The sequence below is a fragment of the Oncorhynchus nerka genome, linkage group LG14, assembly GCF_034236695.1.
Source record: "Oncorhynchus nerka isolate Pitt River linkage group LG14, Oner_Uvic_2.0, whole genome shotgun sequence".
NCBI lineage: Eukaryota > Metazoa > Chordata > Actinopteri > Salmoniformes > Salmonidae > Oncorhynchus > Oncorhynchus nerka.
In genome coordinates this window covers 52,515,918-52,530,094 of record NC_088409.1, presented here as the reverse complement: position 1 = coordinate 52,530,094, position 14,177 = coordinate 52,515,918, and the positions used below count along the sequence as shown (strand labels likewise).

The window sequence follows — 14,177 nt, the reverse complement described above, 5'->3', positions numbered from 1 at the left end:
AAGAATTCCACGTGAAGCTGGTTGAGAGAATGCCAAGAGTGTGAAAAACTGTCAAGGCAAAGGGATGCCAGATGTGTTGCGCTGCATGAGGCAAATGATGGTCACACCAGACACTGACTGGTTTTCTGATCCCCGATCCCTACTTATTTTTTAAGGTATCTTCGACCAATAGTTACATATCTGTATTCCCAGTCATGTGATATCCATAGATTAGGGCCTAATGCATTTATTTCAATTGACAGATATCCTTATATGAACTGTAACTCAGTAAAATATTTTAAATTGTTGCATGTTGTGTTTATATTTTTGTTCAGTGTACATACTGTATCAGGGTACTTTTCAAGAGTGTGCAGGTCCTGGTTGATACAGTTTGTTTTCCTATTCTTTGCTCTTATCCTTATTTAATGTAAAAAAGCTTACATCACAAAATGGCAACTACTTCTAAACATATAATCAACACACTTCATGGATTGGCAATAATCCCTGTTGAATTCATGATGCGTTTTGGTCAAATCAGTTCACAATGTGTTCTCAACCTCATTCCAATATTTAAATGTAGTTGATTATTAGTCGAGTACAGTTTATAAACTCGATAGTACTGAAATTAAATAACTGTTTACTGTCTTTTGTGAATAAAGCTTGAAATCTCATTGATCAACTTCTCTACCAAATATTACCACTTTGAAATGATGTGGTGTGCCGATTGGGATGCTGTTGCCTTGTCAGCACTTTGCGGCTTCCGGAAATATTTAACTTGAATTATGAGTCACAAGGCCCATATAATTCCAGCATAAATATGTGAGGACACCATTTGTATGTGACAGTATCTGGCAATTCATGAAATAAATCATGGAATAAGTAAATCACATTGCAATGTCTTAATGCATGTTGCTGTACGCAATCACATGGCAGCAAACAAGTCGGCTGGCAAATGAACTAATCTAAACGTGCCATCATGGCTGACTTAATGGTACATTAAACTCACAAAATGATCAGTGTCCATGGCTTTGTGTTGAATCAATGACATGTTTGAAAATGGATGTCAGGTGAATGACCAGTAAGAGTGACAGACCAAGCGTCCTAATTTAAGTGTCCTTAACCTGTATAGCAGGATTAGCTAAGTACTAAACTGCCTAATGGAACATGTAACAATGATTTTCAATCAGAAAACAGACCAGACAAGAGAAAATACTCAATTAGAGACTTAGCAGGTCAGTAACATGCAGGAATCTTCTTCTTCAGAACAACACATTGGAAGAATCTCAATTGCATACTTCTCGCGTCCTCTCTCAAAACATATTGGAAGAGAAAGTCCCTCCCCTCTGACCTTCTCCTCCAATGTATTTTGAGAAGGAGGCAAGGAGAGATGACTTGAGGAGCATGCAATTGAGATTCTCCCATAAACTAATGTATTTGTATTTTTGTATTTATTATGGATCCCCATTAGCTGATCTGTTAAAGTCTCTAATTTGTATTTTCTTGTCTCTTCCTGGGGTCCAGCAAAATAAAGGCAGTTATATACAAATAAAAACGTTACACAACACATTGTGTGCCCTCTAATTCCATATATCTACAACAACAACAAAAATCCATGTGTACGTGTGTGTCTGTGCGTCTATCTGTGCCTGTGTCTCTTCACAGTCCCCGCTGTTCCATAAGGTGTATTTTTTATCTGTGTGCATCTTTTATGGAGTAAAGATATGCACCTCTGAACAAGTCACACATACCCATAGCCTACACAGTACAATGTCATAGAGACTGAGCTATACATTTACATTGATAGATGGATTAACATTTGGATATCTATGTCCCTTCTACTCCCTCAGTTATGACATAGCAGCCAGCCAAAGTTGTCGGCTCCGCACAAGTACAACTATTCATGGCTCAAAAGGTACCTGGTCTTTTGTCGTGTGCTAAAAATATTTGCCTTATCCACTCAACCTGTGAAGCTGTTAGGATAATCAATCTGTTTCTCATTCTGCAGATAGACTGACAGACTGTGTCCATTGTTGCAGATATGCTCATCTCACCTTTGATCATAAAGCCACCAGTGAATCCATTGTTGAGGCTACTTTGAGCCACTGGTCAGGGTGGATCTGGTGTGACATATTTTGGGAGATCGTCAGGTGGATAACCTCAGCTCCCAGAACCAATCAGTTTTGATGGAGACTAGGCTGTTGCAAGAGACTAGGTGGATGTATGTGAATGCTTGGTGAGGCACACACACACACACACAGAGAGCGAGAGACATGTAAGCGAGTTCAGTCTTACCTCAGAAAAACCTTTAGACGCCAGAATAGTTGCAAGATGGTGCCACTTGGAGGCGTCCGTCGCATATTTTAAATCACACACATATCGAGACAGAACGTGTGCTTGGCGGAAGAGTGAAAATGTGGTGTACTGTTTATCCTGACGTCAGTTAGCACGTCTTGCTCTACTGCTGCTGTCTCGTAACTACGTTTCAGAAAGAATTAGGGAATCGATAGGCTGGAGAAAACAGTTTGCACATCGGCCCTTGCGGAGTCACTGAAATTATTTATGCATCTATTCCAAACTGGACTAAAACAGCACAATGAACAACTGTGCATTTCTACTGATCCTGGCCGTTCAAATCTACGCCGAAGGCATAGAGGGACCAACAGGTAAAGAGCCCTTTCTTCCTGTTTTCAAGTCACTGCGCACTTGGGAAGCGATGCATCCACCCTGGAGAGTTTTGCATCGATATATTGATCCTGAAAAGGGGTGTGAAAGATGTCGCAGTATGTTTTCCGCAGTTAACTTTATTCATAGGCGACTGAAGGCTATTCAATGGAACGCTCGATATATTGTATAATGAAGAGGGTTTACTGAATTGTCAAGGTGCGAGAGAAGGGGCTTTTATGAAAATGTGTTTCATTAGATTGCTTCGAATCGGAGGATAGTGCTTGTTTTGTGGCTCACTGTTTTGAAATACTTGACCCTCTGCTTAACAGATCAGAGTCCACCTCACATTCCCGCTTTTTGTTATAACTCTACCCGTCCCGTTAAATATGGTAGTCTATGGTATGTTATTAGTATATTCGCCTAATCGTTTATAGCCAATATTTCCAATATTTAAGTAGGCTATTTAAACAGTGCGTCTGCTACCCTGTCATGATAACCTATTCGTATTTTTTGCTACTCTAATTCTGGATGAACATTTCTGGACATTCAATTCCCGAAATTGCATTCCAACGTGTAAATGTGGATACAGCTTTACCGATGTTTTGTGTTGAGTTCCGTTTTAAAGCCTCATATCTAATTGAAATATGCAGACTGCTGAGGGAAAATCATGATTTGATTTAAGAACATGTGCTGACCAGCTGGCAAGTGTCTACACTGTCATTTTCAACCTTTTCCCGACCCAGTCTGTAATACCTACATGTTTCAATCAGACCACCATCGGCTATGTGCCCAAGAACGCCAAGTTAACTCTCTAAATGACTATCACCTCATAACACTCAAATCTGTAGCCAATGGCTCACTGGTAATGGCTCACATAAACACCATCATCCCAACCACCCTGGACCCATTCCAATTTGCAATACAGCCTCCACAGATGACGCAATCTCTATTACACTTCCCTCTCCCACCTGGAGGAACACCTACACTATATATATACAAAAGTATGTGGACATCCATTCAAATAAGTGGATTCAGCTATTTGAGCCACAGCCATTGCTGACGTGTATAAAGTCTTAGTCTTGTCCCGTGTATATATCTTTAATCTTTTTTCTTTGCATATATTTTATATATCTTAACCTCAACTTCAACATACTCTCTTGCAATCTGCCTCACCCAATGTGGTATGGATCTACTATTTTCTTTACTTTAGAACCGGAACCCCCAACAGTAGCTAGCCAGCTAACTAGCTACTAGCTAGTAGTCAGCTAGCCACTGCTAGTGGTCATCAGTTAACATTTAGCCCGGACAGCTCTTGCCAGTCTGCACAGCGCAATTCAAACCAGAGCATATCGGACTTATTTTTCTCCATATCGCCGGATTCCTACCGCAAGCTCTGAACCTTTACACCTGGATCATCGCAGCTAGCTATCTGCTATCCAAGTGGCCACTCCTGGCTAATGTCTCTGTCATGAAGCAAGCACCAGTTAACCTGGAGCTAGCCTATGCTAGGCCCATCTCCCGGCTAGCTGAAGAGGTCCATCAGCCACTCCTCTGGCTACAATACTTATTTTGCCAATTGGCCTGGAACCCTTTTACTGCCGATATGGAGCCCCACCGATCCATCACGACTGGACTACCGACGTAATCTGCCCGAGTTTTTTTTTTCAACAGGCTCCTGCATCGCGATGTCCCCTGAATGCCCATCTGCTAGCCTGTTAGCCGCGGCCCGCTAGTTATCTAGAGCATATCGGACTGTTAACTGAAGAGGCCCATCAATATACCTATTTTGCCAATTGGCCTGGACCCTTTTACTACACTGGTCTGCCATATTAACCGCACGAGGGGGCTACAACAGATTTCTTCCATCGCGACGTCCCTCTAAGGCCCTTCTGCTAGCTTGCTAGCCTCGGCCCGCTAGCTGTCTGAATGGCCGTGTCTCCAGCCCTCCTAGCTACTCACTGGACCTCTATGATCACTCGGCTACGCATTCCTCTCCCTAATGTCAATATGCCTTGTCCATTGCTGTTTTGGTTAGTGCCTTATTTCACTGTAGAGCCTCTAGCCCTGCTCAATATTCCTTAGCTAACCCTTTAGTTCCACCTCCCACACATGCGGTTACCTCACCTGGTTTAAATGATGTTTCTCAAGACATTATCTCTCTCATCGTCACTCAATGCATAGGTTTACCGCCACTGTATTCACATCCTACCATACCTTTGTACATTATGCCTTGAATCTATTCTACAGTTCCCAGAAACCTGCTCCTTTTACTCTCTGTTCTGAACATACTAGACGACCAGTTCTTAGTCTTTAGCGTACCCCTATCCTACTCTTCTGTTCCTCTGGTGATGTAGAGGTTAATCCAGGCCCTGCAGTGCCTAGCTCCACTCCGATTCCCCAGGCACTCTCATTTGTTGACTTCTGTAACGGTAAAAGCCTTCGTTTCATGCATGTTAACATTAGAAGCCTCCTCCCTAAGTTTTTTTTATTCACTGCTTTAGCACACGATGCCAACGAAGATGTCCTATCCGTGTTTGAATCCTGTCTTAGGAAGACCACGGAAAACCCTGATATTTCCATCCATAACTATAACATTTTCAGACAAGATAGAACTGCCAAAGGGGGCAGCGTTAGCCTGCAGAGTTCTGTACCATCCAGGTCTGTGCCCAAACAATTTGAGCTTCTACTTTTAAAAAATCCACCTTTCCAGAAACAATTCGCTCACTGTTGCCGCTTGCTATAGAACACCTTCTTACCCCAGCTGTGCCCTGAACACCATATGTGACTTGACTGCCCCCCGGTCTATCTTCAGAGCTCGTGCTGTTAGGTGACCTAAACTGGGACATGCTTAACACCACCATCCTACAATCTAAGCTTGATACCCTCAATCTCACACAAATGATCAATGAACCTACCAGGTACAACCCCAAATCTGTAAACACGGGCACCTTCCCCCCGACGGTGGGATATCATGCTAACCAACCTGCCCTCCAAATAGCTCTGCTGTCTTCAACCAGGATCTCAGCGATCACTGCCTCAGTGCCTGCATCCGTAATGGGTCTGCGGTCAAACGACCACCCCTCATCACTGTCAAACGCTCTCTAAAACACTTCAGCGAGCAGGCCTTTCTAATCGACCTGGCCCGGGTATCCTGGAAGGATATTGACCTCATTCCGTCAGTAGAGGATGCCTGGTTATTCTTTAAAAGTGCTTTCCATCTTAAATAAGCATGCTCCATAAAAAAGTAGAACCAGGAACAGAAATAGCCCTTGATTCACTCCAGATCTGACTGCCCTTGACCAGCACAAAAACATCCTGGCGTTCTGCATTAGCATCGAATAGCAACTTTTTAGGGAAGTTAGGAACCAATATACACGGGCAGTTAGGAAAGCAAAGGCTAGCTTTTTCAAACAGAACTGGGTTTTTTTCAAACTGGGTTGCCCGACCAACTTTGTACTAGCTAGCTTCATTAGCTGACATGAATAAAAACAAACAAACATCGCTTCTTCGGGAAGGGGTAAGGGAGATAAAAGGCCCAACGACGATGTCGATAATGCAGAGACCGCAGAGACCAAGACTGCAAAAAAAAAAAATATGATGAGTCCTACCTAAAAATATGGCTTCATTGCGACAAGTGACTCGCACGCTCCAAGCCCCCTGTGCGTATTATGTGGAGATCGCTTGCCACAGTGTTTGAGTTACGAGAGCTGCTACAGAGATTTCTTTCAGAAAAAGTCACCACTGGCAGCATATTTCAATGAGGAGGAATGGCTCGCTAAACTCGCTTTCCTGTGCGACGTATTGAACCAGCTCAACGAACTCAATCTGTCACTTCAGGGGAGAATGACAACTGTCTTTAAGTTGGCAGATAAAGTGGCTGCATTGAAATCCAAACTGGAACTGTGGGGACGGCGAGTGGACAAGGGCATATTTGACATGTTCCAAGCATTAGCAGGGATTTTGGGAGAGACTGAGACTGGGCCGTCTTTCTCCCAGCTGGTGCGTGATCACCTAGCTTAGAGTTTTACTTCCCAACCGCCAAAGACCCACGAAGTGGGAAGGAATGGATCCACGACCCATTTGTGAATGTCTCAGTTGAAATGTCCGTGCAGGAAGAAGATCAACTCCTTGAGGTTGCAAATGACGGTGGCCTTAAAAGTATGTTTAAGAACTTCATCTCTGCCAATCTTCTATATTAAAATCAAGGCTGAATATCCTGAGATAGCCACACAAGCACTGAAAACGTATGACATCTACGACCAGGTTAGCCCTTTGCTAACATGAATGCAGTTGGGTATGACAAAGGTAGTCTTTCTATGTAGTATGATACCTTAGAAAATGAATGTTTTGGGGATTAAATTAATACTCTGAAATAATCAGACAAGTCACTCTGATGTCCAAAGTAGTACTTTTCAAAGACAACTAATTAAAATAGGGTTAGTTGTAGATCGTGGAGAACTCAATACAATTATGGGAATATATGCATACATATTGAAAGTGTGCGGCTTATTATACTACAATTATTGACAAGAAAATAAACAAACTCAGCTAAAAAAGAAACGTCCTCACACTGTCAACTGCGTTTATTTTCAGCAAACTTAACATGTGTAAATATTTAATGAACATAAGATTCAACAACTGAGAACAGAAATGGAATAATGTGTCCCTGAACAAAGTGGGGGTCAAAATCAAAGTAACAGTCAGTATCTGGTGTGGCCACCAGCTGCATTAAGTACTGCAGCGCATCTCCTCCTCAATGACTGCACCAGATTTGCCAGTTATTGCTGTGATATGCTACCCCACTCTTCCGCCAAGGCACCTGCAAGTTCACAGACATTTATGGGGGGGAATGGCCCTAGCACTCACCCTCCGATCCAACAGGTCCCAGACATGCTCAATGAGATTGAGATCCAGGCTCTTCTCTGGCCATGGCAGAGCACTGACATTCCTGTCTTGCAGGAAATCACGCACAGAACGAGCAGTATGGCTAGTGGCACTGTCATGCTGGAGGGTCATGTCAGGATGAGCCTGCAGGAAGGGTACCACATGACGGAGGAGGATGTAAATATCAACGCTGTAGCACACAGTGAAACAAAACCGCGACTCGTCAGTGAAGAGCATTTTTTTGCCAGTCCAGCGACGGTGGGTTTGTGCCCATTGGCGACGTTTTTGCCGGTGATGTCTGGTGAAGACCTGCATTACAACAGGCCTACAAGCCCTCAGTCCAGCCTCTCTCAGCCTATTGCGGACAGTCTGAGCACTGACTTAGGAATTGTGCGTTCCTGGTGTAACTCGGGCAGTTGTACAGACATTGTGTTTCACAGTACGGACATGGCAATTTATTGCCCTGGCCACATCTGTAGTCTTCATGCCTCTTTGCAACATAGCTAAGGCACTTTCACGCAGATGAGCAGGGACCCTGGGCATCTTTCTTTCTGTGTTTTTCAGATTCAGTAGAAAGGCCTCTTTAGTGTCCTAAGTTTTCATTACTGTGACCTTAATTGCCTACCGTCTGTAAGCTGTTAGTGTCTTAACGACTGTTCCACAGGTGCATGTTCATTAATTGTTTATGGTTCACTGAACAAGCATGGGAAGCAGTGTTTAAACCCTTTATAATGAACATCTGTGTAGTTATTTGGATTTTTACAAATTATCTTTGAAAGACAGAGTTCTGAAAAAGGGACGTTTTCTGCTTTTGCTGAGTTTAGTTATTTGACTGCCATCTGCTTCACAACCAAAATAATACCAGTGGTGGAAAAATGTAATTGTCATACTCCAGTAAAAATAAAGATACCATAACAGAAAATGGCTCAAGTAAAGTCAACCAATACTACTTCAGCAAAAGTATTTACTTTTGATACTTAAGTGTATTTAAAACCAAAGGTAATTGCTAAAAAAAACTTAAGTATCAGAAGTAAAATTATAAAAAGTTTCAAATTCCTTACATTAAGTGAGCCAGACGGCCCAATCTTCTTGTTTTTATTTATTTATGGATAGCCAGGGAAACACTCCAACACCCAGACATAATTTACAAATAAAGCATTTGCGTTTGGTGAGTCCTGACAGATCAGAGGCAGTAGGGATGACAAGGGATGTTGTCTTGATAAAATATAACTAGTACTTTTGGTGTCAGGGAAAATCTATTGAGTAAAAAGTACATTATTTTCTTCAGGAATGTAGCGAAGTAAAATTTGTAAAAAATATAAATAGTAAAGTCCAGGTGCTCAAAAAACTACTTACTAAGTACTATACACCGCTGAGGAAAGATCCCTCATCTGAAATACACATGATCTGTGTTTCTCTCCATGAAACAGCAAAAAGAGGGTCTGCAAGACGGATGCTTCTAGTGCTACTACTTCTCACCCCTACCTAGAGGGAAGAGACTCTCGCATGTGTTTATTTTTTAGCTTATTGGCTTATTTTGTGTAAACTTTTATACTGCAGTTTTTTCCCTTTATAAGTCATTGAATATATTCTGATTCTTGACCGTGATCAGTGCAGTGGCTCACCCTTATGTATATGAAATCGACACACACTCATGAGAAAACGGCTACTTCAGGCCTTTCTGTGTGATGGATGCAGGCTTCACATGGATTCCTGGTCCCTCTTGGTGGCTGGTTAGGTCAGTCTCTGTGGGCAGTGCTAAACACATACAGTATCCTCTATGAGATTCCATCTCCACATTTTAAGGCATTGGGTGCAATGGAAAGATTTGAGATGTGTGGAGTGAGCTTGGCCCAAGATTTGTTAATGCTGTATAGCCAACTCATATGGTTATTTGGCATGGCAATGACCATAGGAATCTGCAAGACTGCACAAACAGATCTCGGACCAGGCTAGTGTAGTGGCTCTTGTATTGCCTTGTGTATTGGCTCACAGGTATTGCCTGTGAGTCCCTGGTAGTTCATTACCTTTGAAGCTGCACGACTAAGTGGACAACTCCTTAGAATACTGTTTTTCATGTCAGTCCTCCTGAGATTCAGCCTGTACCTCAGTCATCACCCCCCCCCCCCCCCATTTCCCCTTCACATGCCCTGTCACAGCTGTTAGCATGTATTCTTCTGTAAATCCCATTAACTCTCACTCCCTCTACATCTCTCTCCCACTATCCCTCTCACTCCCTCTCCTTTATAAGAGGTGGTGGGGACTGTGCAGGGGAAGGGGGGGGTGCCACCCAGTGTGACAGCCGCTGGTTCATGGCTGGTTCGGTGGCTCCAGGTGCCAGCTGGGAGTAACCTCTCTCAACCTCCAACTGGTTGAGGACGGGGAATGGGAAAGTGGCGAATTCAAGGCAATGTGTAACTTGTAGTGTGTTAGATTTGCCAACGTATGACTGAGAAAACATGCTAGAAACTTTAGAAATAGATTTGTTTAATGGCTTTTTTTTAAATGGAGCATCTCATGAGATTGGTTTGCAACCCTCAACTTTATTGTGGCTGGTTATATACACTATACTGTAAGTACAACTTGTTGAATTGAGATGCTTAATATAAATAGAGTGGGAAAGGGCATTAACCAGTTATGCATTAGGGGGCGCTATTACATTTTTTGGATGAAAAACGTTCCCATTTAATTAAACAAGATATTTTGCCACGAAAATCATTGGCATATCATTGGAAGATTGACCATAAGAGACTACATTTACCAGGTGTCCGCTCTGTGTCCTCCGTCGAAACTATTGCGTAATCTCCAGGTGCGTGCATGTTTCCATTTTGAAGAGAGGAGAAACTAAACTGCCACGAGTGACTTATCATCGAATAGATATGTGAAAAACACCTTGAGGATTGATTCTAAACAACGTTTGCCATGTTTCTGTCGATATTAGGGAGTTAATTTGGAAAAAAGTTTGCGTTTTAATGACTGAATTTTCAGGGGGTTTTCTCAGCCAAACGTGATGAACAAAACGGGGCTATTTCTCCTACACAAATAATCTTTTTGGAAAAACTGAACATATCTAACTGAGAGTCTCCTCATTGAAAACATCCGAAGTTCTTCAAAGGTAAATTATTTTATTTGAATGCTTTTCTTGTTTTTGTGAAAATGTTGCCTGTTGAATGCTAGGCTTAATTTACATTTACATTTAAGTCATTTAGCAGACGCTCTTATCCAGAGCGACTTACAAATTGGTGCATTCACCTTATGACATCCAGTGGAACAGTAGTGCATCTAAATCTTTTAAGGGGGGTGAGAGGGATTACTTTATCCTATCCTAGGTATTCCTTAAAGAGGTGGGGTTTCAGGTGTCTCCGGAAGGTGGTGATTGACTCCGCTGTCCTGGCGTCGTGAGGGAGTTTGTTCCACCATTGGGGGGCCAGAGCAGCGAACAGTTTTGACTGGGCTGAGCGGGAACTGTACTTCCTCAGTGGTAGGGAGGCGAGCAGGCCAGAGGTGGATGAACTCAGTGCCCTTGTTTGGGTGTAGGGCCTGATCAGAGCCTGGAGGTACTGAGGTGCCGTTCCCCTCACAGCTCCGTAGGCAAGCACCATGGTCTTGTAGCGGATGCGAGCTTCAACTGGAAGCCAGTGGAGAGAGCGGAGGAGCGGGGTGACGTGAGAGAACTTGGGAAGGTTGAACACCAGACGGGCTGCGGCGTTCTGGATGAGTTGTAGGGGTTTAATGGCACAGGCAGGGAGCCCAGCCAACAGCGAGTTGCAGTAATCCAGACGGGAGATGACAAGTGCCTGGATTAGGACCTGCGCCGCTTCCTGTGTGAGGCAGGGTCGTACTCTGCGGATGTTGTAGAGCATGAACCTACAGGAACGGGCCACCGCCTTGATGTTAGTTGAGAACGACAGGGTGTTGTCCAGGATCACGCCAAGGTTCTTAGCGCTCTGGGAGGAGGACACAATGGAGTTGTCAACCGTGATGGCGAGATCATGGAACGGGCAGTCCTTCCCCGGGAGGAAGAGCAGCTCCGTCTTGCCGAGGTTCAGCTTGAGGTGGTGATCCGTCATCCACACTGATATGTCTGCCAGACATGCAGAGATACGATTCGCCACCTGGTCATCAGAAGGGGGAAAGGAGAAGATTAATTGTGTGTCGTCTGCATAGCAATGATAGGAGAGACCATGTGAGTTTATGACAGAGCCAAGTGACTTGGTGTATAGCGAGAATAGGAGAGGGCCTAGAACAGAGCCCTGGGGGACACCAGTGGTGAGAGCACGTGGTGTGGAGCCGGATTCTCGCCACGCCACCTGGTAGGAGCGACCTGTCAGGTAGGACGCAATCCAAGCGTGGGCCGCGCCGGAGATGCCCAACTCGGAGAGGGTGGAGAGGAGGATCTGATGGTTCACAGTATCGAAGGCAGCCGATAGGTCTAGAAGGATGAGAGCAGAGGAGAGAGAGTTAGCTTTAGCAGTGCAGAGCGCCTCCGTGATACAGAGAAGAGCAGTCTCAGTTGAATGACTAGTCTTGAAACCTGACTGATTTGGATCAAGAAGGTCATTCTGAGAGAGATAGCGGGAGAGCTGGCCAAGGACGGCACGTTCAAGAGTTTTGGAGAGAAAAGAAAGAAGGGATACTGGTCTGTAGTTGTTGACATCGGAGGGATCGAGTGTAGGTTTTTTCAGAAGGGGTGCAACTCTCGCTCTCTTGAAGACGGAAGGGACGTAGCCAGCGGTCAGGGATGAGTTGATGAGCGAGGTGAGGTAGGGGAGAAGGTCTCCGGAAATGGTCTGGAGAAGAGAGGAGGGGATAGGGTCAAGCGGGCAGGTTGTTGGGCGGCCGGCCGTCACAAGACGCGAGATTTCATCTGGAGAGAGAGGGAGAAAGAGGTCAGAGCACAGGGTAGGGCAGTGTGAGCAGAACCAGCGGTGTCGTTTGACTTAGCAAACGAGGATCGGATGTCGTCGACCTACTTTTCAAAATGGTTGACGAAGTCATCTGCAGAGAGGGAGGAGGGGGAGGGGGAGGAGGATTCAGGAGGGAGGAGAAGGTTGCAAAGAGCTTCCTAGGGTTAGAGGCAGATGCTTGGAATTTAGAGTGGTAGAAAGTGGCTTTAGCAGCAGAGAGAGAAGAGGAAAATGTAGAGAGGAGGGAGTGAAAGGATGTCAGGTCCGCAGGGAGGCGAGTTTTCCTCCATTTCCGCTCGGCTGCCCGGAGCCCTGTTCTGTGAGCTCGCAATGAGTCGTCGAGCCACGGAGCGGGAGGGGAGGACCGAGCCGGCCTGGAGGATAGGGGACATAGAGAGTCAAAGGATGCAGAAAGGGAGGAGAGGAGGGTTGAGGAGGCAGAATCAGGAGATAGGTTGGAGAAGGTTTGAGCAGAGGGAAGAGATGATAGGATGGAAGAGGAGAGAGCTATGCTAGCTATCAATACTCTTACACAAATGCTTGTTTTGCTATGGTTGAAAATCATATTTTGAAAATCTGAGATGACAGTGTTGTTAACAAAAGGCTAAGCTTGAGAGCCAATATATTTATTTCATTTCATTTGCGATTTTCATGAATAGTTAACGTTGCGTTATGCTAATGAGCTTGAGGCTATACTTAAGATCCCGGATACGGGATTGCTCGTCGCAACAGGTTAAATAAGTGAAGGGAGTGTGAGAACAGAGAGAGCACAAGCAGCTTGATTCACATCCAGGTGTTGATGGGAGATGGAACAAAGGAAGGTCTATTGATTTCACAAATGCAGGCTGTCAGATACAGCTTATTGGCTTCATCTTGAGCCCTTCTCTCCTGCCAAAATCCTCCTAACTTCGGCATCACTCTATCATTCAGAGTAGCCTAGCGGCAGGTAACCTAGTGGTTAAGAGAGTTGGGACAGTAACTGAAAGGTCGCTGGTTTCAAACTCTGAGCCGGCAAGGTGAAAAAAATCTGCCCTTATGCAAGGCAGTTAACACCCAACAACAACTGTTCCCCGGGCGCTGATGACCTTGATTAAGGCAGCCCCCTACACCTCTCTGAATCAGAGGGGTTGGGTTAAATGCGGAAGACAAATTTCGGTTGAATGAATTCAGTTGTGCAATTGACCAGGTGTCCTTTCTGCCCTTGGCTGACACATGTAAGACACATGTTAGTTTGGTTTTCGAGTTGGATATAGGTAGTGTGAAAATATTGGTCCTTGGTGTGTTCATATGACACATTACAAAGTGTCAATTTCTTTTCTCAATGTCGTAGTCTTGCCTGAAGCACAGGAGGAATTCAGACCATATCTCTGTCCGAACTTTAACTTTATGAGCCGCTCATTAGTGACACAAGGCAAGAAGGAAAGGGTCTAACTGGGAGCATCTGGTGTCCTGTATCTATCCATCAACATTAATGTACAGATGTAGGCAGCGATAAAGCACACACTCAATCATGGCCTTTTCATAAGACACCATGCCATTCATGCCTCCAGCAAGCTCATGATCAATAGCAGAAGGTGCCCCAATGGCCCACTCTCTATATATTTCTCTCATGTCTCTGTCTGGACAGAAGCCAGGTCCTTGATGTAGGCTGGTGGAACTGAGGCAGCATAGTGGTAGTGTCTCACATTAGCACAAAGCACCTAAGAATGCAGGAACACCCCTGTCCTGCGGCCCACAGGGTGC

At 44.5% G+C, this 14,177-nt stretch overlaps 1 protein-coding gene across 3 annotated transcripts in view; it reads left to right on the top strand.

Annotated features, from left to right (window-relative positions):
* The first annotated feature begins 2,392 nt into the window (after positions 1 to 2,392).
* LOC115141434 (receptor-type tyrosine-protein phosphatase U) overlaps positions 2,393 to 14,177 on the top strand; it is a 272,604-nt gene continuing 260,819 nt past the window's right edge. For all 3 annotated transcript variants that reach the window (XM_065000165.1, XM_029680301.2, XM_029680299.2), the window contains exon 1: positions 2,393 to 2,642. In XM_065000165.1, the coding sequence (XP_064856237.1) occupies positions 2,573 to 2,642 (70 nt within the window). In that variant the 5' untranslated portion in view covers positions 2,393 to 2,572. The remainder of the gene's footprint in view (positions 2,643 to 14,177) is intronic.